Raw genomic sequence first — 25887 nt, 5'->3', positions numbered from 1 at the left:
AAATAAATAAAGACTTACTGCTAGCATGGACTCTGACCATTCTCCATGCCCCCTTTGTAATGTTTTAACATGTTCAACATGAGATGATATTTGAACCAGGTCTCCAACCTATTAAGTAAAGTATAAAGTAATGTTTGGAATATATTAGGTGATAATGTGTTAACAGTCAGTGACCTACGCCATTTTCATTGTATGTGTGTATGGTTACTAATGGGTTGTCCAAATTATCAGCCAAAAAAAAAAATCTCCCAAAAAATGTTTACCCACAAAGTAAAATACATAGTAACTCATAAGCAGGCACAACAGAACACCCGTGTTATAATGAATGTCGTTTTCAGAGACAAGTATATAGCATTGGCCGCATCAATAATAAGGTTTGAGGTTTCACAAGTCCAAAAATCTTGAGTGTTAGCTTTGTTTTAACTAGATTTTACTAAAAATTTTACCTCGAATTTAGGTTCACTTGGTGAGTTACCACTGCTGCCCACTACTGTAGCATCAGCGCCTGTTACTTTGGTAAGAACTGCAGGGTTGAAAGTCCATCTAAAAAAGTGTAGATGTCAATGCACTGGTAGCATATATCTGCATAATTATTTAAGTTTATTTTATTATATTGTACATGGGTAAAGTAAGGTCCTACACAGGATCTAGGATTTAGGACCGATTTCCCCCAGAACCAAGCCTGCTTCACGTACGTCAATCATGGTATGTTTACTTTACGCTGGTTCTGTGGCCTCTAATTTAGAGGGTATTGGTTCAAGGCTTGTCGCTGCTACCATTGTGAGACTAGTATGTCCTTGGGTAAGACACTAAACGACTTAAAATTGTCACATCCCAGTGGTCCCAGTTGGTTGTCTAAATTAGTAAATTGTCCATGCAGAGGAAACAATCAAGTGGACACTGTGTTAATGAAACAAAACATCTGTGTTATAACGACTGTAATTTTCCCACCACATGAGGATAAAGCACCAATGCACAAATTAACTATCCATCCTCTTCTTACCTATTCCCACTTGAATACGACACAACAATGTCATGATCCTCATCTATTCCACAGACTGTGCCAGTGGTTCCTAATGTCTGTAATTAATTGTCTCAGGTAAAATATTTTATACGGGTAAGCAGTGACCCAGCCAGGGGGTTTAGACTTAGTTATGTGCTGTGACAATCGTATTTAGAAAAAAAAAAAAAAACGTTTTCCTTTGTTTTTCTCTGGCTGCACTACTGCCAGCAAAAATAAATATTCATTCATCAATTATTATGAATAAATTTGTCATACTACAATAACCATGTTGATTGTTGACACTGCAAAAGGAATGTTAATGGAAAGACACCTATACATAACACTTAACCATGGTAAACTATAATAGAAGCAATAGCACCCTCATTGCATAATATACCATGTGGCATTGAATAGTGATAGTGGCAATTGTAATGAAAATAGCTTCAATGCTAACGTAAACAGGGCTATGCAAGGGCACAATTATGAAACAAAACAATCGTTATAACAACTGTCTTTTTCCATCCACGGGAGGATAAAGCAAGCTGCATTCGTTTTTACTAACGGTAACAATACAGGGCTGTACCTATATACAATAATTGTTTATTATTTAATTCAAAATATTCCTTCTGTCTAAACAAATGGCTTCAATGCTAGCATAACGAAGAACAACACTAACCATAACGGGCCAAGTACAATAAATTCAACAGTCAATATTCATCAATTATTTACCTCAAACATTCCTTCTGTCCATCCACCATGTCCGTGCTGAAGGGATTGAACAATTTCAAGGTAAAGGTCGATGTTGACTTGATCGTTTAACTGGAACTCAGTCACTGGTAATGATGGCTGGCCATTCAACTGACCTACATTTTGATTGAATAAATGAGTTAATTTTGTCTTTTCGGTCACAGAATTGTACGTGGGTGAGGCCCCGCAGCGTGGCATGCCATGGGTCCTAGGACCTAGACCGGGATTGGCATGTTACCCCGTGGTCACGTTAACGAAGGTAGAAAAAGTTTACAAAAGCAAGGAGCAGGGAAACATGGGTAAAATAAAAGTTGTTACAACGCCTATGGAAAACGGATGTATAAAACCTATACCAATGAATGCGTGACCATTTGCCCTACAAACATTATGTGACAGTTAAAGAATTACATTTATGTTTTATGCCAGTCAGAGTGGTGGTACTAACTGCTAAGATTGAATGCCTAAATGACTTTATTTTGACTTTTCGGTCAAAGAATTGTATGTTTGAGGTCCAATAGTGTGGCACACCATGGGTCCTAGGATTTGCATGTTACCCCTTAGGTCACAGTAACGAAAAATTAAAACAACAGAAATAAAAAGATAAAAATATTTATGAGGGAATGCTAATGTTATAATCAGTGACATAGACATAAAAAGTAAGAGGGGGGTGTTAAAATCTAAAAAAAGTTTTAAGAGGATTTTTTTACCAAAAAAATATTTTTAAAGAGGGGGAGGGCTAGAGACCGTGAAAGCCCCTTATCTGAGGTCTGGGGGATTAGTAAGTAGGGGGGGGGGTCGCAACCCCCATAAATCCCCTTGCTGCACTATTGGCCATGATTGTTGTGATTTTAGTCTTACCAAGGCAGGGCAGATGGTCTCTATAAAATGAAGGTCCTTTAGCATCAGTCACGATCTTTAGATCCATCATTCCTTCGAATCCAACTCTGTATAAATTCTTGGCACCAACATCCCATAAAACGTACGCAGCACTTCGTAAGTGCTGAGATGTCCAGTCTTGAATTTTAGTGATCTGTAAAGTTGCTTGTTTTATAAGCCATGTAGAATAATTGGCACCAAAAAAAACTTAAAACAATGTAAAAGAATAAAAAAATAAAAGTGAAAATACAGAAGATGAAAAAAAATGTTTTTATTTTAATATGAAAATACAAAAAATGCTTTTATTTTAATGTAAAAATATGAAAAAAAAAACTTTTTTTAAAAATATTTTAATCGGAGTTAAATAACTGTTAATAACTGTTTCACTTTATAACTGTTAAGTTAAGTTTTCTTTGAACACACTTTTTTTCCCACAATGGCAGCACCGAGCCGTAAACCCAGAACCTCTGGGCTAGAGGCAGGTGCACCAACCACTGCGTTAATTTTATTCCAACATCCTATACCTTTCCCTTCCTCCCGTTTCCGCCATCTTGATCTTCCCACTGCCAATCAACTCCTCTTACAACACGAGCACCAGGGAAGATACCACGTGAACTGATTTTCTTGCTCTTCCTTCGCGACTCCATTAATACCCTGCAGAAGATGATATTTTTATTCTGTTTTACTTAATATGATTTCCTAATAAAGGATGGCAGATAAAACGCATAAAATACACTATGTTTTTTTACCATCAATACCCTGTAAAAAATGATATTTTTATTCTGGTATTTCTGCTACTGAATATGATTCCCTCATAAAGTATGGGTATGGCAGATGAAAACCGAATACACTACGTTTTTATACCAGATAAGCTTTTACAAGCTCATAAAAAATCCCAAGGCTAGGTAAAAAAAAAAATAATCATCCACCAAGTAACATACACATGGTAACTCGTAAGCTGGCACGAGGTGTATGAAACAGAACACCTGCGTTTAGGGATGCACATTACAGAATTTCGAATCTAGTTACGGGATTCGGTATTCTGTTTAATGACGTCATCACACGTCACCTCATAAACTATATTAACAATTTTAGAAACTTAATAATTTTAAAAAAAATTATTTTGTGCTTGTGGGACTTTCGAGAGTAAACGTTTTGCATCGTCTTTACATAGCCTGCTATACGTTTCGTGACGCAAAAACAATTTTTGATAATTTTAGTTTTTACAGCTCATGATGCAACAAGGCTGCTATGAAAGAGTCTATAAACTGACTTATTTGGGTAAAATTATTTTTTCCAATAAATATAAAAAGATTCAAAATTCTAGATTCGAAATAAAGTATTCTAGGATATCCTAGAATACCTAATTATTCTGTAATGTGCATCCCTACCTGTGTTATAACAACTGTCGTTTTCCGACCACGCGAGGATAAAGCAAGTTACATACATTCATTCATTCAACATTTTATTTATTTATCAACCTTTCTCCATCTGGAGTGACGATCCGGTAAAAGCGATGACGAAGATGGTGCTTGTCGGCATGGTAACACGCAGAGCAGAGATCATAGTTATGACACTCCGCACATTTCCAACGAATCCCGAAAATTGGTTGCAAGCGACATGTATCACACATTGAACCATTATGCTTCAAACCTGTAATAAAAACCAGTTAGAACAGTAGTAAGGATAGCTTATTGGGATGGGACTTTGAGTATTTAACTTACGGAAATACAGCCATCGAGCCATGCTTTATAAATCTGGTAATAAACATAGTTAGGCTGTCTTATTGGCTTTCGGTTTGGGGTAATGAGCCAACTCTGGCTTAAATCTGATACACCCTTGTAAGCTTCAGTATAGGACCTCTCAATACAGAATAAAGTTATAGAACAGTATGAAATGATACAGAACTGTTTTTTTTTCTGAAATCCTCTCAAAAATATATCATAATAAAAATGGAAATCAGAATAAAACAACACATTTTTTATTTTCTATGGTATACAAATTTACTCGCTCTTTTTAAAAATTGCTATGTTATATATATTTAAAAATGTACCAGAAGCTGCACTATCAAGAATTCTTAGATCATATTGTCCGCTACATCTGTAGTTGGCTGCAGTTCCATTGTCCCAAACAATAACTACTTCTTCAGAGCTTTCAAAACATCTGACAGTCCCAACATGACCTTCCCCACCATCCTGTAAAGTACAAAGTATGTTAGGCAAAATAGAAATTACAAACAGTGGTTCAACCTGGGGTTTTGTGAGCCACAATCCATTTTCCAATTTTTTTATAAGTCAAACCACCAGACCTAATTTTTTAATAAATTAAAACCTCACCCTCTATTTTTATTTGGCTGCACCACTGAATACAAACATGAAACAACGTTGGCTTAATAACATAGGCGCCGAAATATGCAACATGCATCATGAGACATAGATCATGAGAAATGACACACAACTTACGTAAGACGCAACAGGATAAAATATTGTACAGGAAATATAATCATATATTTAAATGATTTTGAATGAATATATCTTGCTGTATCCTCGCGTGGCCGGAAAACGACAGGCGTTGTAACACAGGTGTTTTGTCTCATACACATCATGCCAGCTTAAGAGCTACCCTGCGTGTAACTTGGTGGGTGTTTTTTTTTTTTTTGCATGAATGATTATTCAAACAACCCATTGGTTACCAATGAATTGAAAAATCTGCTTAAGATATCTTGCCCAAAACACAATATACACTCACAATGGTGGAACCTAGGCCCTAGGAACTATTTTTAACCTAACAAGATATGAACAAGAGGCATTTGAATACCTGTCGGCCCCATTTCCAGTCAGGTCCCCTCACAACACGTGAACCAACTCCCTGCTGATATGAACTGCTGGCACTTCTTGCAGAAATGTTCACATTAGATGACGTATTTGAGGCCATGTAGTTTTTTTGTAATGTATAGACTACTTTTACATATTTCTTTATCTACTTTGCTATTAAACTAATGCTAAAATTCAAGAAACAGCACAAAGTTATGAAGCATTGAAATACGGTATTGTTAAAAATTGAGTATTGGTAAAATGTATAAACCTAAAAAAAGGATTAGCTTATAAACAAAACTAATATATTGGTCCACCAACAAAATGTATGCGACACACACAGTCATTTGGGAATGTAAAAACTCTTGGCCGAAAAATTAAAACATAGATATAGATAGATATGTGTATTTTACAAATAATAATGCTGTTCATATTCACTATGATTGCTTCATTGATAGTATGACAAACCTAGACAAAAAATTTGTTCCTGCGCAATAGTGCGACTAGTAGTGAAAAATTTTAAAATTGAACCTTTTTTCAGGAATAACTTGTTACATCATTGAGGTAAGATGATACTCTTTCGCAGATACAAGCATTCTTAAAACAACTTGAAGTAAATTGTTATGATTTAGTAAGTCTGCAGAGTATAGCAGGTAAACGTGCGATTTTGTTCACAAACTTTTGGTTATGCATGCCATAATTTGTCCGACGAATGACAATTAATTAAACAAAGAATCGAATCATAATCAAATTAAGTGGGACTTTCTATTATGACTTAAAAATGTATGTGTTTTGGATATTTTAAAATTTGGAAGCGTGTGCGGGAAAAAATGACTGTCACACAAAAGATTTCGTCAGGAACTGCCATATTTCGCAGACTAGATTATGATCTAAGAAATAAAAGTCTTTCACACAAAAGTAAAACCAAACATTTTGGAAACATAAAATCTTGATTTTCTTAGTATTCAAGATCCGAAGTACATTCGTTCATTTCTTGATCAACTGGATCTTGATTGTAAAAAATTTGATCATCTTTATGTGGGTTTCCTGAAGTTGCAACGAATTTTTTAACTTGCTCCATCAACTGAGACCACTGTTTCGGCTCAGATTCAAATTCGGCATTGCAGTCGAGAATTAGGACTGGTACTCCTTCCAGGCTTTCGTCAATGTTGATTTCTTTACGGTACAGCCACGCTTCGTGTTTTTCATGCAGGCACTTTAGATATTCAAGTGAGACACCTCCTTCTTCCTGCCGAGCTCTTTTCAGCATACGGTTGAAGCAAACCTCAGGGTCTGCCCGGAGATATATTATGCCGTCTAGTTTTAGGTCGGGTGACATTTTTATAAGGTACGAGCTCCAGTCTTTATACATGTTCCATTCAGTTTCTGTTAACAAGCCACTTTCAAACGAATTTTGAGCAAAGGCATACTTACTGCTGTACACCGAGCGCTCAAAAAATTGCACAGGGTTTACTCCAGGGTGAAAATTCCGATATCGACATGCGTCTTTTGCGCGAGAAATAAACGTAAACGACTCGAAAGTGTATGCGTATCGTTGTGGGTCGCTGTAAAACAAATCTAGAAGGTTTCCACCACTTTTCTGTGAGGTTGTTAATACATCATCCATATTTACATTCGTCCATTTCGACAAGGGCTCTGGGATTGTTTTCCATTCTGGCGTTTCGAACTCAAGGAGTTTCGTAAACGTAGACTTGCCAGCAGCAATATTCCCTTCCACCGCAATCTTTTTGCCGTTCATCTTTTGACACAACTTTTTGGCAGACTGCATATTTTTGATAACTGTATTATTCAACTTCACAACGGGTACAACACGCTAGTATCTTACAATCTAACGAAAAATTTAAAAAGAGCTAACAAGCAATAAGCTTTTCACGAAATACGTTGGACGTAAATAAACCAAGCGCGGGGAAATAATGTTTGTCAAAAGGTGGCGCCAGATGTTCCCGCTACAAATTCCGCATTTGAAATTTGACTTCAAGATAAGAATTAAATCATAGTACACGATTAAATATAGAAAGAAGTTACACCGTTTTAAACCTAATTCATTATACTTGAATTCCATTTTGAACAGTATAAACGGAATTTAATTTATCCTTTGACTAAATTGAATCCAAAATTTCTTCTTTTTACCCTAATCGTTGTTGTCATTACCCAGAACTCTAAAAAATACATTTTTCCACAACAACACATTTTTTAAAACTGTTTTATTTCATTTAGACATACGTAACGCAAATTAGGGAATTTGGACCGGTTTACCATAGTTTGGAAAGTGTACCCGCGCTCAAGAGATTGTGTCTTTGTTCTTCTTCATAATCTTCTAATGAATCGAATCTAAAAACAATATTTATTTCAACAAAGACACTTACCTTGGTATCGACATTCACTTCCAGATGGTTTTCAAGGAGCAGGTCCAATACACGGGTACACATTTCCAAATAAGACAGAAGTGGGGTATTGCAAAGTAATTACCAGTTCAGTTAGGAGTGTTACACCTTATCCATTAAAACAATTTTCTTTTTTAACTTCATATTATTTTACTATTTAATTTAACTTTAAATTCTGCTGTAAAAATTGAAAAATGTTCATGCTTTATTCTAATGAGAACTAAAAAATGTTATCATAATGGATGTACTTGTAAACTTCCAAACAGCACTGGTCATTAACATAGCATTAGTATGGGCGGGGGTACTTGTAAACTTGGGGGGTATCTAAGGTTGCTTCAGCTAGACTACTGTACAGTATTTAACAGGAGAATCAGTATTCATCTCTCCAACTAATTGCCAACATTGGATAGATTAGGACATTGATTAAACTGGCAAGCGACAATGTTGACGTGGTATGTGGCCTTTGTTTGGAAAAATTTGTTTCTTCGCTTTTTTTTCTAAAAATAACTTCCAGCTTTGTAAAAATTTTTCATTTGCCTCAGTTTTGCCATTTTTTCAGAAGATTGTGGTAAAATGTTCTTTTATATGTTGTTGAAGGTTTTAATAATACTGGCCACGACCGCCACCCCATTTTCTTCCACCTCTCTTGTTGCTATAACCACCTCTGCCAGCTGAAAATAAGGCAGATTTAAGTAATAATTGCTATAATCCAGTGCCTGTGGGCTGTACATAATGTCAGTCAAAGAGAAAAATAAAAAGTCCTTTACAAATTTACATACGTGGTTATAACAACTTATTTTCCTCAACTTGGGAGGATACATAACATTAATACATTTATACCATACATCTTATAACCATACAACTTACGACTAATGTTAGAGCTGTACTTCCCACTAGGTGTTCGGTACAAAGTACGTTCTTTCTTTTTGTCATCATTGTCATTCCCGCCAGTACTTGGTCTCTTCTGTGGTCTAAATGTTAAAAAAACTTTAAGTACAAAACAAAAAATCGCTGTTAAAGTAACAGGTGATCGGTTAAGATGTTTCAGATATTTCGCTTCGAAAGATTGATCATTGACATAATAAGTTAAATAGCTGGGAGTTTTGTAACATGCCATTTTTTTTATTTTGTAAAAAAAATATTTTTTTAATTTATGTTCATTTTTTTAAATATCACAATTTGTTAACAAAATTCCCAGTTATTTATTCTACGTTCAAATCAGACGGCTTTTTTGATCATCATTAACATACATAAATAAAAAAAATTATTAATAGTGAAAACACTTACTTCGCAGGACTTGCCTTGGGTGCCTATAAAGTAAAATGAGATTTTAATTTTTGTTTCAAGTTTAAAAATTAAAAAAAAGTTTAAAAAAGTTCTTACCGCTGTTGTTTTTTTCCATGACACATTAATTGACGCTTTGTATGCAGGTGGATTGTGAAATAAATCCTAAGAAATAAATATTAAGCCTTTTAAAACAAACAAAGCTAATGGTTATAAAATCTTTGAATAGTAATGCTAATTGAAAAAAAAACGTTAACAAAAGCAAAACTTTGGTTTACTAGGATAATCATTACCAGACCAGTACATAGTAAAAAATATTAAACCATTGTTATTTTTTCAAAAAATCTACGGCGGCATAAGGATACAATTTTATAATTATTTGAATGTTCTTTGTTTACTACCAAATGGGACAGGAAAAAAATGAAAAGGTGTCCCATCTTCCCCGTTTCCCCCACCCTACTATATATTAAAAAAGGGCTAGGGAAATTGAAATAACATAAATATACACATAACCACTTACCCTGATTAATGTATTGATGTTGTTACAGGTCTTAAGAGCAACAAGCTTGATTTGGTTTTCTTTCTCTGTCCGTAGCTCAGTTGGTGACTTTCCAGCAAGCGAGGTTTTTAATTCTTTGATATAAACTTGTACTCCACGTGCAAAGTATTGCAGTCTGCAAAAAAAGCATTAGATTTCACTGCTGTTCAACTGGTGTGCACGGATCCTTGGATTTGGTGCACCCTACTTTTTAAGTAAACGAGGCGCATGAGTTTGTTTACTAATAAATGCACTGAGAAAAATTCCAGGGTAGGCCTGCCCACCCTGCACCCCAGGTTTGGTGCATATGATTACACTAAAGTTAACTGTTGGGCAAATACAGTGCTACAACAAGACCAAAATGCTGTTTTTCTAAACAACCACCTTATTCTGAAGTCTTTCAGTTTTGCTGCTGCTTCTTCTGACGTGAAAAAATCGCTGTTGTGCCTGCCGAGCTGATGGAATGAGTGCATGAGGCACTCAACATAGGAAAAATGAAGTTTAGGTTTAGGAGCGCTGGAACCATCCTCACTTTCATCCGTGGGTGGAAGAGGCATGAAGTCCTGCAATTTCATAATTTTAAATTCATGTTATTGAGTAACTTATTTGAATGAATGAAAGAAACTATTTATCCTTGTGTGATGGGGTAGTCATTATAACACAGCTGTTCTGTTCCACACACCACGTACTTGCTTATGAACTACCTCATATTATATATTTATATATAACTTTGTGAGTAATTTTTTTTTTGGAAAGTGTAGTTGATAATTTAGACAACCCATGAGAGACCACTAGGTTGAAGCAATTTTCTTTAGTATTTTTCTCAAAAACAGATATGCCCACAATGGAAGCGGCATCTAGCCTCAAACCTGAATGAATGTAACTTATTTTATCCTTGCGTGACAGGAAAACACCACTTGTTAAACACGTGTGTGTCGTTACGAGTTACTATGTATGTTACTTTGTTGGCAAATTTAACTTATTTATCCTCGCGTGACGGGGCAAAGACAGCCATTATAACATGGATGTTTGGTTCCAAACACCCCGTGCCCGCTTTTGAGTTACCATGTATGTTACTTTGTGGTTAATTCCTGTATTTGTTTGCCTATTTTTTGTGTAATGAAGTGAAACTTACCACGAGTGATTGAAACAATGGTTGAATGCTATCTTGAATTTCAGTTGCACCACAGTGAGCACACAGATCCGATAATTCCTTGAGTATTTCTAACTTCAGGTCTGGTTGATTGACCTGTCAGAAACCAATAGAAAAATAATTTATTCATTCAAGCGTAATACAATATACCAGATTTCAAAATTTGCTTTATGTGTAAAAATTTTTTTGGCTCAATTTTTTTGCGAGGATTTTTGTCTAAAATAATTTCTTTTCTAAAATAATTTCAGAAAATAATTTCTTTATACAAGCCAGCTGTTCGCGATATTTTCCAAATTAGATAAACTTTTTGTCCTTTATTTTAAATAATTTTTTTTTAAATATGTTTAAAATATTTTTTTTCAAAATAATTTATTTATACAAAAGCTATTCGCGTTTTTTCCTAATTACATAGATTAGGTGAATTTTCAGGAAAACCAAACATTTTCCATGACATTCATTCCAAGTGTGTAATACATACCTCTGGCTTTGAATCTCCATTAACAGCTTCACTACAACCTATAAGTGAAAGTTGTGGAAGTACCTTCTGGCACATGTAGTTTATGAATGGGGAAGAATGAACATTTCTCTGCAAAGTAAAATATTTCAAAGAATTTAATTACTACAAAAGTAGTCTAAGTCAATTATGTGTCCGTTTTTCATTTTTGTTTTATATTGTTAAAATATTTTAAAGAATTGAATTGCTATACATGTAGTCTAAGTCAGAAATGCATCAATCTTTCTTTTTTTTGTATTTTTTAAATATATATATCAAAAATAGAACTTTTTATTTTTTCATGTATTTTTTTAGGGTTACATAAAAAATATTCATAAATAAATATAGTTGTTTAACTGTTTACCGAACAAAGAGGCAAAGCCATGCTAATGCATTGACTAATTCTGTTTAACGAGTCTGTGTCTTTTGGGTCAAAATCCTGGTCCAGTTTCAATTGATCAGCGATTATATTAACGAGTTGTTGTCTGCCCTGTATTGTCTGTAGATGGTGTAGACCAGATAATGCCTGTAAAAGTGGTGTTGATTAAATTAAATTCATATACATATATATATTTGTTCCAAATTAAATATTAATTATGTCCATAAGGATAATAGTAAATAATATCAATTTTAAAAAATCATATAGGCCTACTATATTGATATTGATATTTTAAAAATTAAATGTAAAAAAGAGAGAAAAGTTTATTTGCCAATAATAAGTAAAAGTTACCTATGAAACAAGCACTGCAAATATGCTTTATAAACTATCACAAATGTGTTTTGCTCATTTAAAGTAAGAGCATGGGATCTATAGTTTGTCTGATCAGGAACAATTTCCTGTAGTTTGATTACGCGCCTGATAGGGATGTGCCGAAGTTGTAAAAGCTGTGACTCGCCGAATGTCGAGTTTCAAAGTAAAGCTCGACACAAGCGCCAAGTCGAGCACTTGACACAATTACCAGCAGATTGCTAAGCATTCAAAAGGAGACGCTCGAACACAAGCTTTTGAGTTCAGGCTCGGCACATCCCTAGTGCCTGACTGGGTGGTAGGTAAATGTCTGTTGCACTTAGGAATGCATATTACAGAATATTTAAATCTCACGAATTTGAAATTTTATATTATGCATAGTAGCATGCTTATTATAATTTCAAAGTAAAAACAGTGCGTGACATTAACGCACTATCTTTTTTACTCTATACCTGCATTAGCTTTTGAAATTCACCACCAGTGACGTCTTCTAGAACTTTCTTCAACTGCTCCAACACGTATTCCTCTGTTTCCTTGCTCATGTCCGCTTCACTGCACGATTTAAGCCGTGTGCATAAGTAGGTGATGGCTTTCTCGCGAACCTCATCATCTCCGCTTAAAATTTGGGACAAAACACCTGTGAGAGTTCCTGTAACAAAGAATATATTTATTTGAATGAATGCAACTTGCTTTATCCGCGAGGTCGAAAGCGACAGTCGTTATAACACAGGTGTTCTGTTTCATACACTCCGTGATAGCTTTTGAGTTCCCCCGAATGTAACTATCTGGGCATTTATTTTTAAAACTTTTGTGACTTTTTGTACAATTGATTTTGACAACCCATTAGTTCACAAATATCACTTTGTGGGTGATTGTTTTTAGAAATATTTTTACTTATATAAAATTATTTTTATTAAGCTAAAACAAAAAAAAATATTTTTTTTGTAAGAAAAGCTCCTTACAAGACACTTTTACGAAACAAATAAAAGTTGAAAATTATTTAGTTTAACACCTCATTACCTCATGCCTCAGGGAGTTAAATTATCTAACCAACAAAACTCTTGTTTTTACCTTTTGAATCTAATGTGAATAAACCATTCAGGGCTGAATTGACAGCGCTTACTTCGGACGACTCTTCTGAGACCAACAGCTGAACCAAAACATCAGAAAGTCTAGAAACGTGCTCTTTGCTACTTTTACATAAGTTGGGAAGCTCCTTTATTGCTGCTTTTCTTATAGAAGGATCATCATCCTCACAAAGATCAAGCAAGGCATTGATAGCAGATTCAGATAAATCGGGAAAATGCTTAAAAAATCTGGATGTGAATTGCGCGGAAAGTCGCTTTGCAGCTGATGTGCCTTCAACACCTTTTAAAATTGTTTTGTATGCTTCTGGGTGCTGTGGAACAAAATTAAGGAGTGATTTATACAGTTCTATTCTATATGGGTGAGTACCTGCAGTGTGGCACGTCATGGGTTCTAGGTTTTAGGCCAGGACCGGCCTATTACCTCAGATTTATAGGATTACATTGTCATTCACCAAAATATACCGATTTTGCTTGCAGAATGTACGACAGGACTTCGGCTTTACAAATAAAAAAAAGCTTAAACACCGTTTGTTTTAAACAACACAGCAAAAGTGGAACAGGCTAAACAAATTATTACTCTTACTGTATATGACTTTAATTTCTAAACATTTGAAACAGCATACAATAGTAAAACACACTTAAAAACATTTAGGTCCACATTTAAAATACCATATATATATATATATACACAAAATTCAGTCTACCTCTTTTGCATTGTCTTTGGCATCTGCCAGTACACCAAAGCTCTTGTATAATTGTTCGACATCAACAGACATAGTAAATATATCGTAAGATGAGAACTTTATTCAAAGCAGATCAAAATTATAAATATATCAATGAGAAAATCGAAAGTATTGCAAAGCTTAAGATATGCTTGAAAAATATTTTACATTAGTTAGAAACAGATATTTATATATTTGCGCTATGATAAATCGTTAAAAAGAGTAATCCGTTAACTTTTGCCCAATTGAACCATTGGTCTAAAAATGTTCCTTGGGTTTCACTGATACCCGCTGTCTAACTTTTTTTAAAAAACTCGAAAGTTCGTGTCGAAAATTAACTTTAAAAATGCGCAAAAAACGTGTTGCGATTGCAGAATTTACAGTGCTATACAACATTTTATGGTTGAAAATTAAGGTTTGCGTAAAGCGAAAACTACCTGATGACATACTGTCCACGGCAAATATGCAAACGACGTTTACGTAACAGACTGAGCAAAGTAAATCAAACATTTTATTTCAACACAATTAACTAACTAACTACCAGTGTCGCGCCTGAGTTGCGACGAAAACGCGCTTATTCTAGAGGTTCATAAATATCTTAAAATAAGCTGCATCCTAAATCGGGGAGTAATATAAATGTGAATCGAAGACTGTTAAGTAATACGTATATGCTATAATGTTACAGTTACTACATCATTTTTTTTACTTTGCATAATACAAAAGCAAATGCGAGTGTTTATCAAGTTTTTCCCTGCGGCAGAGAGTTTTATGTTGGGGTAAGATAGGACATGTTTTTGAGCACGTAAATTGTCATATACCCGCCCACCCTGAAAAGTAGTTAGCGCGCCTGCCTCTAACACAGAATAAAAGGGTTTAAGACTCGTCACTGCTACCATTCTGGGCGTATGTGTCATTGGGCAAGACGCTAAAGGAAAATTGCTTAACCCAGTGATCAATAATGAGTTGTCCAAATTATCAGCCATACATCAAAAATTAAAAAAATTGAAAAAAAAAAAAAAAAAAAATTACCCACAAAGTAACATACATGGTAACTCGTGGTCGTGTATTGAGTAGGCCATGCAACAACACATTATCGAGATAGAAAAAGTGCAAAGCCAAAAAAGCGACAAGTTATTTTGTGACTTCCAAATTTTCTGCTGCTTCGTCGTTTATCAAGGGAAGGAAGTCATCATCTGTAAACAGATTATTATTGTATAATAAGGATAATCATAACTAATAGTTCAGTTTACGGAGGTAAACCACCGGCAAAATAGCAAGAAGTTAAATACCAGTGCTTTGTACAATTTAAACGCAAACATATCAACCTATAGTGACTCTAAAGCTGGCATGAGGTGTATGAAACAGAACACCCGTGACCCGTGGTGTTTAACGACTGTCGTTTACCGGCCACGCGAAGATAAAGTAAGTTACATTCATTCATTTATTCATTCATATACACGATGTTTCTTTAGCTATACTTTACATTTGTGTTCCGGGACTCTTAGAAATTACTTCTACAAGCGATCCATTAAAATTCAAAAAATGCGATCCAAGGGCAACTTTTATGGGAGATCCCCCAAAATAAAGAAATATAAAACCGTATCCTCACGACTCATAAACTGTTGTTAAATGTTTAAAAAATGATCAAGATATGTGGATATTTTATGCCGAGAGTGTCTCTTCTTCCCCCACCCTACTACATATTGAGCAAATATATATACAAACACTGACCTTGTACTGTTGCAGCCTTTGCTTGGTTCCAACCCCCCCACACTCTTCGCCTCCAAAAGTTTCTGCCCGCTTCAGCATCAGCCAACAACAAAGCAATAATTACAACAGCAAAGATAAGTGACTTGTTCATCTTAAAACGAAAGCAAAAATAAGGTAGTTAAAAATATATAGCATTTCCTAATATACTGCACTGTGAGGTGAGATGGGACACGTTTAGCACATAATATTAAAATATCCTAATCGTTTTTTAAACAATTAACAACGGTTTATATAGGAGTTGCGAGGTTAATTTTTTGTATTTTTTAAATGTTCTTTGTTTACTACCAAATAGAACGAGAAAATATAATGAAAAGGTGTCCAATCTCTTCCACCCTATGATATACTAAAATAGAACTACAATATTACGTACCTTTTAAAGCTTGAGCTTCTAGGAATAATACAAAGATAAGATTTTAACGAGAATATCATTTTCCGAACTTTTTTCCCTTTTGCTACACAACAGGCCGCTCTGCCGCACACGCCAACGGAAACATATGACACGTATACGTACTGCATTTTTTTATAGGATGCTTTAATTAATTTTCATCATTTTCCGTGATTTCCTTATCAGTTGCATATGGCGTAACATAAACAAATTTTTGGTAAAATATTTATTTAGTTACAAACACAAAACAGCGGCACGTGCTAAAATTTTGGCCAAAGTAAGCCAAATATTTATAGAAAAATACAAATTCTTTATAGAATTAGTCCATTGTTTGACTAATTTTTTAACTCGATGCTGATAAATTAATATTTTTTGATAGAACATCATTACCGGGGAGTTTCGAAGCTATAGAAGTCAAAGCAAATGCATAACAGTATATATATGACATAAGTTTATATAGTAGGTTGGGAAGAGACGAGACACCTTTGGTACACAACACCCAAGTATCCTGATCGTGTTTTAAACAATTATCAACGGTCTATGAGATTCGTGAGGATACGGTTTTGCAATTATTCGAAAGTTCTTTGTTTACTACCAAATAGGATGGAAAAATATAGAATGAAAACGTGTCCCATCTTCCCTCACTCCACTTTAATGCTGGTTTGGGTAAGATGGTATGTGTTTCCCCTTTTCCCTTTAACGTGGTAGTAAACAAAGAATATTTACAGAAGTGTGACCGTATTCCAATGACACCACTTTTAACCAATTATACCCCTAACTCCCAACAACCGGAGTACGTTTATAAGCGCTGTATGACGTATCACAGCAAAATTAGGTCACGATGACGTAAAAAGATGTGATAGTGGTTCGACGTCTTCACTATACGAAACTTCCTATTAAGGGGTCAAACAAAGGTCACAGGAAGAATATTCAATGACGTATACGCCACCTTCTCTGTGACGTCACAATGCGTGTATAGTAACTGATTGTTTCAGAACATTCATTAAAAATGGATAAAAATATTCATTTTTCGAGGTGGGGGTTGATTACGATGTCACGAAAGTCGATTGTCATGATAGTTCAAAAATATTTAAAATAAACAAGAAAAGGTCGCGCGTCGAATGCATGTCGGAACTGTCACGTTTGTACGTTAACGTTGTGGGGAATGGGACCTTTCATCTAAATATGAAAAGGTTGCCGACGGCCTGCGGCGGTAAGGAAATTCGTGGTAATGGAAAATGGACGTCTTAGGCGGGTGTAAGACGAAAATATATTTCATGTCGGCGTTAACGTCTTAACGTGACATTTTAAAAAATGAGTCATCAAATTTAACCTTAATTATAGGCGAAGGTATTTTAATTGATTCTCTTTCGCTAATCGGATAAATTTAATAAATTTAATAAATTTGGGAAATAATCGGGTATAATTCATATTATAATAGTGTATATATAATAATTAATGTATAATAACTACATTGTTCTATGTTACATAATAATTATTAAATGTTCTTTTTGTGAAAATCTCGACACAGTGACGTCACAATCGTATATATTACGTTAAAGCTTACGAACAAACGTCACAGTTAGGTGTACGAGAACTTTGAAAAAAAAAAAGCTAGCTTTACTTAGTTTGTGACGTCACACTTAACGGTGTGACGTCACACCGTCCAATGTGACGCTTATAAAGAAGCAAGCCTTTATGACGTCTTCGTCTTGTCGAAGAACGCGCGACCCGGGGTCGAGGGGAATAGTGACGTAACAATGCGAGAATATAATCATGAACAAACACAATACAAGATGACGGGAAAGTTCTCGAATTGATGAAACTTGTTTGGCTTTGCGTCGAGCCCTGGCATGCGACCATCTGTAAGTGGGTAGGTTTATATATTTCTGTTCAACATTGTTAATATATATAGTAAGGCGGGGGTCAGGATATTTGGATATTATGTGCTAAAGGTGTCCCATCTTCCCCTGTCCTACTATATAGTAGGGTAGGGGAAGATTGGGCACCTTCTTATTATATTTTCGTTTAAAACACGATCAGGATATTTAAATATTATGTTCTAAAGGTGTCCCATCTTTCCCCACCTGATTATATAGAAGGGATTTTATATATCCTGATCTTAAACTATTATGATTGGTTGTATAGACTCAGTTTATCTGTGTACTGTGTTGCTGTTGTTAGTTTAAGCCTAAATTAGATGCATTTATTAGTTCATTTTAGCATGGTAGAAACTGCATATGTTATAGAGTACTACAGGTTAAGATAGAACGCATTTAGCACATAATATCAAAATATCCTGAACGTGTTTTAAACAATCAACAACGGTCTATGACAGCCGTGAGGATACGATTTTATAATTCTTTGAATGTTTTTTTGTTTACCACCTAATAGGAGAACTGGAATAATAAAGCGTCCCATATTATCCCACCCTACTATATATGTCTGTTAGGCATTGTTAGTATATTAGGGTGGGTGAAGATGGGACACCTTTTCGTTCTATTTTTTCTTTTCATTTGTTAGTAAACAAAGAACATTCAAAGAATTATAAAACCGTTTCCCATCTCCTCCGCCCTACTATATGCATGCTGCAATTTTTATCTCAATTGTTTAAAAATCCTACTGTATATCTTACCATATTTATCCGCATATAATATTCCTGTAGGTGAGCAACAAACTGACGAAGCCGCTCGGACCCCCCACATGATGACGTGTAACTACGTAATAATAGGATCCCAATTCTGAGGTGTAACGCAGTTTCTTTAATATGGCTGACGTCATCGAATGTATTTTCCTGTTTAGTATATTGGTTATTATTTCTTAATTTAAACAATATTCAATTAAATTACCTGCGGCCATGGGATTTGGAAACTGCAACTGACATCCGATGTCTAAAAGGAATGTTTTATTAGAAATTTATTTGTAAATATAGAGTATAGGGTGGGAGAAGATGGGACACCATTTTATTCTATTTTCCCGTCCCGTTTGGTAGTAAACGAAGAACATTTAAAGATCTATAAAACTTAATTCTCACGACTCCAATATAGACCGTTGTTAATTGTTTAAACCACAATCAGGATATTTGTATATTTGATGGGCAACGAAAACTAAAAAATTGTATATGGATAGATATGCTTAAATGTAACCTAAAGGTACCATCAAAGTTTGACAAAACAATACGGCTTCTAAAAAAGTCGCGTAAAAAACCGCTTAAGTAAAACAATCGACCGTTTCGACAAGTTTTGAAATAGAAGCATTCAATATACCAAATCAGAAATAAAATTTGAATTTTCTTCAGTAATTTAAAAAACTACAAACCATTAAAGTTGAGTGATATTTTTCTAATGGGAAATCCCATGCATTGCGCGACGGCCATTTTTTTTTACTTCAGTGGTTTTGAAACTCATTTTTTTAAAAAGCTGTTTTGTATATGATAAACTTTGATGATAGCTTTAGGTCACATTTAAGCATATCTATCAATACACAAATTTAGATTTTTCGTTTGTATGCCCATTAAGTTTCAAAAGTGCCCCGTCCTCTCCCATCCTACTATGATAAAATATTTTTTACCGAAGTTCGTTCCATTATCCGCAGGTGGCGCCCTTGGACCAATAGCTTTCGGCGCAACCCCTCGACCCCAACGCCCCCCCTTATGCAACCCCCAGCAAATACCGCAGGTAGACTGAACATACAAAAGCATGCGATGAAATTTCTCAACATATTGCTGTAGCTTTTAACCCAACATTCATGCTTTGAATTTAAACAAATAGTTCATTTCACGTTGTTAGCTTTTACCTATATCTGAAATTATCAGAACATTTGAAATCATCCGAAAACAGTGAAAATATTATATACTAAAAGGGTGGGGTAAGATGAGACACCTTAGTATTCTGTTTTTTTCGTTACATTTGGTAGTAAACAAAGAAAATACACTTAATTAAAAAATCGTATCCTCACAACTTTCATATATTGTTGTTAATTGTTTAAAACACGATCAGGATATTTGGATATTCTGTGCTAAAGGTGTCCCACCTTTTCCCACCCTACTATATTACCGTTGACCTATATCTGAAATTATCAGAACATTTAAATTCATCTGAAGATATCTGAAATTAATATATTAACCTTTACCTATATCTAATATTACCAGAACTGCATTCGTTTATTACGTATAAAATCACGCATTTTACATAGGCTACGCTCGGGGGAAAACTAAACATCTTTTTCCTTCTATCTCGAACCCCAACCACGCGAACGAACGCATAAATACCCAAGTCTGACATTTTAAATTTACCGAAAAAAGCATGCGAAGCTTTGACGTAGAAAAGCCCACGGCGCCGAGTGACCAGCATTATATTTGATCATGTGCAAAACCAGACGAGCAACAAATGCTTTGAATTATTAAGCTGTGGAAAGAATGTACGCGGTGTATTTTATAAATATTGTGTTGGTGTAGTAGGGTGTGGGAAGATGGGACACTTTTAGCTATTATAATACCCAAATATCTTGATCGTGTTTTGAACAATTAACAACGGTTTATGAGAGTCGTGAGTATACGGTTTTGTAATTCGTTGTATTTTCTATGTTTACTATCAAATGGGACGGGAAAACAAAATAAAAAGGTGTCCCATTTTCCCCACCCCATTATAAATAAAGTTGCACGTTTAACTTTGGTTTAATGTAAAACTTCTCTTTATAAGTCGTTTCAAGGTAGGGTTTAGGTAAGGCATCTCCCAAAGGTAAACGCGTCGTGGTTTTATTGACGTCATAATCAATCTTGGTGACGTCACAATACCAATTATTCAATAAAAAGCAATTTGGTTAAAAGCACTTGACCGACGCCTGAATTAATATTATTCGTTGTAGGGGAATCCCCTATATTCATACGATTTCTGTAACCATCTAGCGAGTAAATACATGGAGGTTATTCGTTTAAAATTTGCCGTATGGTGGCGACGTCTGCAACTAATGATGGGTGTTGCTGTGACCTGTCATGCATTTCTCTGGCTTCTCTTCAGCGCATGATTCTTTCGCCTTTCAAAAAAAAAACGACATGCAATACGACATTACATTATTACAAGTTCTAAATCCAAAGTTACAAAAACCTACCATGCATAGTGTCCCTACCACGGCCCGTGTCCCTACTTATATCGGGAGAGATATCACCCACAAAGTTATTCGTGGTAACTCGTAAACCGCGCCGAAAACTACACCACAAACCAACGAAGAGTTGAGAAGCCAAAAACGCTTTGACAAAGCGAACTCTACGAAGCGATTTTAAAATTCAACATTAGAAGAGGGAGAAGATGGGACACCTTTTCATTTCATTTCTTGCCCGTTTGGTAGTAAACAAAAAACATTTTAATAGAAATTAATAAACCGTTTCCTCACGACTCTCATAAAGCGTTGTTAATTGTTTAAAACACGATCAGGATTTTTGGAGATTATGTGCTAAAGGTGTCCCGTCTTCCCCCACCCTACTATATGTTAAAATTATGTCACCGTAGACCCGCGCTTCTTAAAGAGCGATGTTAATTGTTAAAAACGGTCATAAATTATGGGTTTTAGGTGCCAAAGGTATCCCGGATTCCCATTTTCATAGTACTATTACGCGTGGTAACTCGCAGATACGAGGCGTATGGTAAGAACATGTGTGTTATAACGACTGCCGTTGCGCCACGCGAAGATAAACAAGTTAAATTCATTCATTCCTTTTATGCTGCGCTTTTTTGTATTAACAAACTAAAAGCAGTGTATAATAGCACCGTATAAGAAGCAGGAAACACAAATATCTTTATTTGTCACAGCCTTGCTGTACTTGATTCTTTAATCTATCCATGTTATCACAAGAAGTTTTCATTTTCATCATTTTGTCACATTTAGCTTGTCTGTTCGGGTTGCGAGGAAAATTCGGATTTTCGCACTGGAATTTTGGTAACGCAACTCGTGCGCGAATTTGCACACATTTGGAGTCCGGTATTATTCGTTCTACGGTCGTTCCTTCGCCCATTTGGTAATCATGTCTGCATAAAAATATTAAAAACAGTTTCTTGTAAAACGTCCGAAAAAAACAGCTTTATTGTAAAGAAAACAAAAACAGTTAATTGTACAGCTCTGTGCTGGCAGTGGTTAACACGTCTGCTTTTAACCAGGGGTAATAGGTTCAAGGTTTACCGCTGCTACTATTCTGGACTTATGTGTTATTGGGACAGAACAATTGATCCAAACCAGTAGTCACTTATGGCCTCGAACCCATCTCCTCTGGTCTAGAGACAAGTGCTCTAACCACTGTGGCCAGACACTGAGAACAATTAGTCTGGCACCCTGACAAAGAGGTCAGCGCGCCTGCCAGTAACCCAGCGGTAATGGGTTCAAGGCTCGTCGCTGCTACCATTGTGGGTGTATGTGTCCTTGGGCAAGACACTTAACAGCAAATGCTCCAAATTCAGTGGTCATTAAAGAGTTGTCCAAATTCTTAACCGTACATAAAAAAATCCCCCCAAAAATAATCACCCACAAAGTAACATACATGGTAACTCGTAAGCTGGCACGAGGTGTATAAAACAGAACACTTGTGTTATAACGACTGGCTTTTCCAGCCACGAGAGGATAAAGTAAGTTACATTCATACATTCATTGTATAACTATACCTCACATGTCCAGATCTATCCATACTGAAGTCAAGGAAATTGCTCATCAACAAAATTTTCATGTTTGGTTTCAAATATCGTTGACTCTGAGTGAGGCAAACAACATTTTTATAAAGTTTATCACTTTTTTATAAATGTTTTTTTATTTAAAGAATGAAGAGAAGGTGATCAACAGCAAAATAATAGTTGCTAAAGCACTGGTCTCCTTACGCACACTTTTATTCCAATTAGAACTATAATATGTTTAATTAAATGTTCTTTACAAAATTTCTACACTGTATCTTAACGGTCACGCCTTTTATCCAAAACATTACTTCTTTCTTTTTTATCAATAAGCATGTTTTAACAACCGTTGTTTTACCGTTACTACCCGTCTTTTCGCTTTTGGAAACTCTTTTGTTTTTCGCTATCGTGACCGAAAAGACGAAATAAATTTCATTCATTCACTATGGATAAAGAGTGTAAAGTATGGCTGTTGCATCCAAATGCCTGATACAAGAAAATGCATAAAAAATAACAGGGTGTTTCCAAACCTCTTCAGAACGATCAGGTCCAGCTAAAACGGGGTCTTTACATTTTTCATAACATTCTTTCCTTGTGGTAAACTGCCGAATGCGGTTACGGTCAACACTGATTTCATCATTACCTTCAAGGTAAAGACTTGTATTAACATTTTCACTAAAGAATAAATATTCTACGGGCTGTGGCAAAGTGGTTAGCACATCTGCCTATAATACAGAGGTAATGGGTTCAAGACTCGTCACTGCTATCATTGTGGGCGTATGTGTCTTCGGCAAGACTCTTAACGGCAGTTCCCCTGCTTTCGCCGTCATAACCTTTTATTTTTTTTAATTTATAGGCACCTTGACACTTCAAAAGTTTGGCCCCCATGACTGTAATTAAGGATGATCATCACTGGGCCAATTTAGAGGCCGAGAGCTGAGTGTCAAAAAAGGAGGCCGGATTCCAGATTTTGAGCTTGGCTCGGCACATCCCTAACTGTAAAACTATAAAGTGTTTCATACCTTCTTTAATGACCTCATCCACACGAACTGAGAAACTCGTGTACCCGGGTGTCCAAGCATCTCTTGGTTGGCTTGTTACTGTGGCAATGTAAACGTAGTTGCTGCAAAATTAAATGGCAGTTTTTAATAATAAACAGGTGTGTCTGTCATAAAATAAACAAGAAAATATAACTCAACACAACAATTTACTAAATAAAATGCCATTTTTTGTTGCTGTTAGGCATAACATATTAATAGAAATACGTTTTCTGGTAAAAAAACTTAAATAAACAAGAAAATAGAAACGCAATAATTTACTAAATAAAAAGTCTTTTTTCATGCTGCCGCTGCCAGGCATAACATAATGATAGAAACAAGTTTTATGGTAAAAAAACTCAATTGTGCTGCAATAACAATTGGTACTACACACTAACAACTAAAAGAAATAGTTCTAGTAAAAAAAAACTGTGTTTAACTTTTTTGAATCTGTCATAAAAAGAAACTGAAGATTTTAATCGTTAATAAAAATAAATATTTTTAACCCTGACCAACCCTAGCAGGCCAGACGAAACATTGGTTTAAAAAATCTTGGTTAAATTTTTATGCATAAATATCAGTTCTTGTAAATTTTTTTGACATCAACTTTTTGCAGACTAATTTGTTTACGTATTTTTAAGAAATTTTTAATATTTTTTTTACTTTTTTTTAATTTATAATTTTAATATAATTTAATCTTTACTATACAGCCAGCAAACCTTGTACAAGCTTTTCTGTACATATTCTCACACGAGCCACCCTGGCATATTAAACAGTCTTGGCCACTACTTCCAAGACAAGTTGTGTTGTGTAGTTGCTCTTCACGTGTTCTAAAAAAAACAAACAAAACAAAAAAGATAGCATTAGGTCAACAAATTAACATTTTGTTGTCTATATACAACTTATGCTAATATTGTGGACATGTGTGCCATGGGCAAAATAATTGATGGCAATTACTCAAGCCCAGTGGTGACTAATGGGTTGTCCAAATTTTTAGCCATGCAAAAAACGAAAATCCCCCCAAAATAATCACTCACAAAGTAACACACATGGCAACTCGTAAGCTGGCACGAGGTGTATGAACACCCTTGTTATAACAACTGCAGTTTTCCAGCCACAAGAGGATAAAGTAACTTACATTCCTTTATACCTGTATTCCGGGCAAAGGAGATTTAGGCCAGGATTGGCCCATTACCTTATAAAGCAACATATACCTGCAAACAGGACATGAACCTTCAGCACATTTACACAACTCGTTTGTGTTACCGCTTGTGCACGCTTGAGTTGTTCGTAACCGGTCCACTTCACCAGGTAAGGAATAAAATATTCCACAACTTATCTAAAAATATGTATGTAGGAATTTGTAAGTGGGGAGGGAGTGTCAAAATCACAGTGTTTAGATTTATAACCATCAATTATTATAGGGGGATTTATAAATGGCACGAGGTGTAAAAATTACCGTATTTTTTTTAGATTTTTAAGTTTAAATTTTTTTGTAAGCAGGCATTAGGTACAAAAATCACGCTAAACAGTTATACTATTTGAATTATAATTTAATTACATTGAACACATTATTTAATGCGGTTTCCTATGTTTGACGACAATAAAGAATAAATAAATTTTAATACTGTCACCCCAGGTTTTGTGAAAAACTAAAAAGGTTACCCCTACATCACATTTATTCTTTATTTCTTACCGATGGCTCATAATAATCGTACACGTTAATTTTCGCTGGTTGTGGTTTTGATACCACCACAGTTTGTCGCATACGGAACGACAATGTGGTCGGTTCAGCTCCAATTCTTCTCAGATATAAAACAACTTTACTGCTCGTAATTTCATATCGGTCAACTGTATGAGACATAAAAAAAACTTTGTTAAAAAAAATTCATATAATATGTTTTATATGCTCATTATGTGTTGTCAAATTTGTCAGCCATACATAAAACCATACATTTTCCATACATTTTGTATTATGTCAGCCATACATTTTGTAGGCTCATCGCTGCTACCATTGTAGACGTATGTGTTCTTGGGCAAGACACTTAAACAGCAATTGCTCTAACCCAGTGGCCACTAATGTGTTGTCAAAATTGTCAGCCATAAATAAAAACAAAATAAATTCCACAAAAATATTCTCTTACAAAGTTACATATGTGGTAACTTGAAGCG

At 35.2% G+C, this 25887-nt stretch overlaps 4 protein-coding genes and 1 pseudogene across 8 annotated transcripts in view; all 5 read right to left on the bottom strand.

Moving 5' to 3' along the window:
• The window catches only part of LOC149743360 (E3 ubiquitin-protein ligase MIB1-like), a 39777-nt gene extending 34148 nt beyond the window's left edge, over window positions 1–5629 (bottom strand). The window contains exons 1-9 of the mRNA XM_089875918.1: window positions 5444–5629; window positions 4680–4821; window positions 4108–4279; window positions 3151–3280; window positions 2609–2780; window positions 1733–1866; window positions 1004–1080; window positions 447–543; window positions 19–108 (exon numbers count right to left, since the gene is read on the bottom strand). Of these exons, the coding sequence (XP_089732044.1) occupies window positions 19–108; window positions 447–543; window positions 1004–1080; window positions 1733–1866; window positions 2609–2780; window positions 3151–3280; window positions 4108–4279; window positions 4680–4821; window positions 5444–5560 (1131 nt within the window). The 5' untranslated portion in view covers window positions 5561–5629. The remainder of the gene's footprint in view (window positions 1–18; window positions 109–446; window positions 544–1003; window positions 1081–1732; window positions 1867–2608; window positions 2781–3150; window positions 3281–4107; window positions 4280–4679; window positions 4822–5443) is intronic.
• Window positions 5628–7416, bottom strand: LOC149743359 (deoxycytidine kinase 2 pseudogene; annotated as a pseudogene). The gene has a single exon (XR_016384859.1). The product of XR_016384859.1 is annotated as a deoxycytidine kinase 2 pseudogene (transcript).
• Window positions 7417–7969: 553 nt separating this feature from the next.
• Window positions 7970–14758, bottom strand: LOC149743358 (apoptosis inhibitor 5-like). Its single transcript, XM_089875989.1, has 12 exons — window positions 13853–14758; window positions 13132–13459; window positions 12513–12709; window positions 11677–11838; window positions 11298–11405; window positions 10802–10915; window positions 10051–10229; window positions 9649–9802; window positions 9228–9293; window positions 9132–9154; window positions 8712–8815; window positions 7970–8515 (listed from the first exon to the last, which is right to left on the bottom strand). The coding sequence occupies exons 1-12, from the start codon at window positions 13922–13924 to the stop codon at window positions 8445–8447; spliced, it is 1578 nt and encodes a 525-aa protein (XP_089732115.1). The 5' UTR covers window positions 13925–14758; the 3' UTR covers window positions 7970–8444.
• Window positions 14759–14912: 154 nt separating this feature from the next.
• On the bottom strand, window positions 14913–21607 carry LOC149743357 (uncharacterized). The gene is made up of 6 exons (XM_089876077.1): window positions 19596–21607; window positions 18875–18916; window positions 18661–18819; window positions 16011–17888; window positions 15602–15731; window positions 14913–15063 (listed from the first exon to the last, which is right to left on the bottom strand). The coding sequence occupies exons 1-4, from the start codon at window positions 19743–19745 to the stop codon at window positions 17646–17648; spliced, it is 594 nt and encodes a 197-aa protein (XP_089732203.1). The 5' UTR covers window positions 19746–21607; the 3' UTR covers window positions 14913–15063; window positions 15602–15731; window positions 16011–17645.
• Window positions 21608–21737: 130 nt separating this feature from the next.
• The window catches only part of LOC149743356 (complement C3-like), a 29462-nt gene continuing 25312 nt past the window's right edge, over window positions 21738–25887 (bottom strand). For all 4 annotated transcript variants that reach the window (XM_089875916.1, XM_089875914.1, XM_089875913.1 and 1 more), the window contains 7 exons: window positions 25412–25566; window positions 24930–25054; window positions 24435–24545; window positions 23701–23801; window positions 23209–23321; window positions 22676–22761; window positions 21738–22048 (listed from right to left, as the gene is read on the bottom strand). In XM_089875916.1, coding sequence (XP_089732042.1) covers window positions 21820–22048; window positions 22676–22761; window positions 23209–23321; window positions 23701–23801; window positions 24435–24545; window positions 24930–25054; window positions 25412–25566 — 920 coding nt within the window. In that variant the 3' untranslated portion in view covers window positions 21738–21819. The remainder of the gene's footprint in view (window positions 22049–22675; window positions 22762–23208; window positions 23322–23700; window positions 23802–24434; window positions 24546–24929; window positions 25055–25411; window positions 25567–25887) is intronic.

Source organism: Ciona robusta, chromosome 1 (assembly GCF_009617815.1).
Source record: "Ciona robusta chromosome 1, ASM961781v2".
NCBI lineage: Eukaryota > Metazoa > Chordata > Ascidiacea > Phlebobranchia > Cionidae > Ciona > Ciona robusta.
This window is presented reverse-complemented; position numbering and strand designations above follow the sequence as displayed.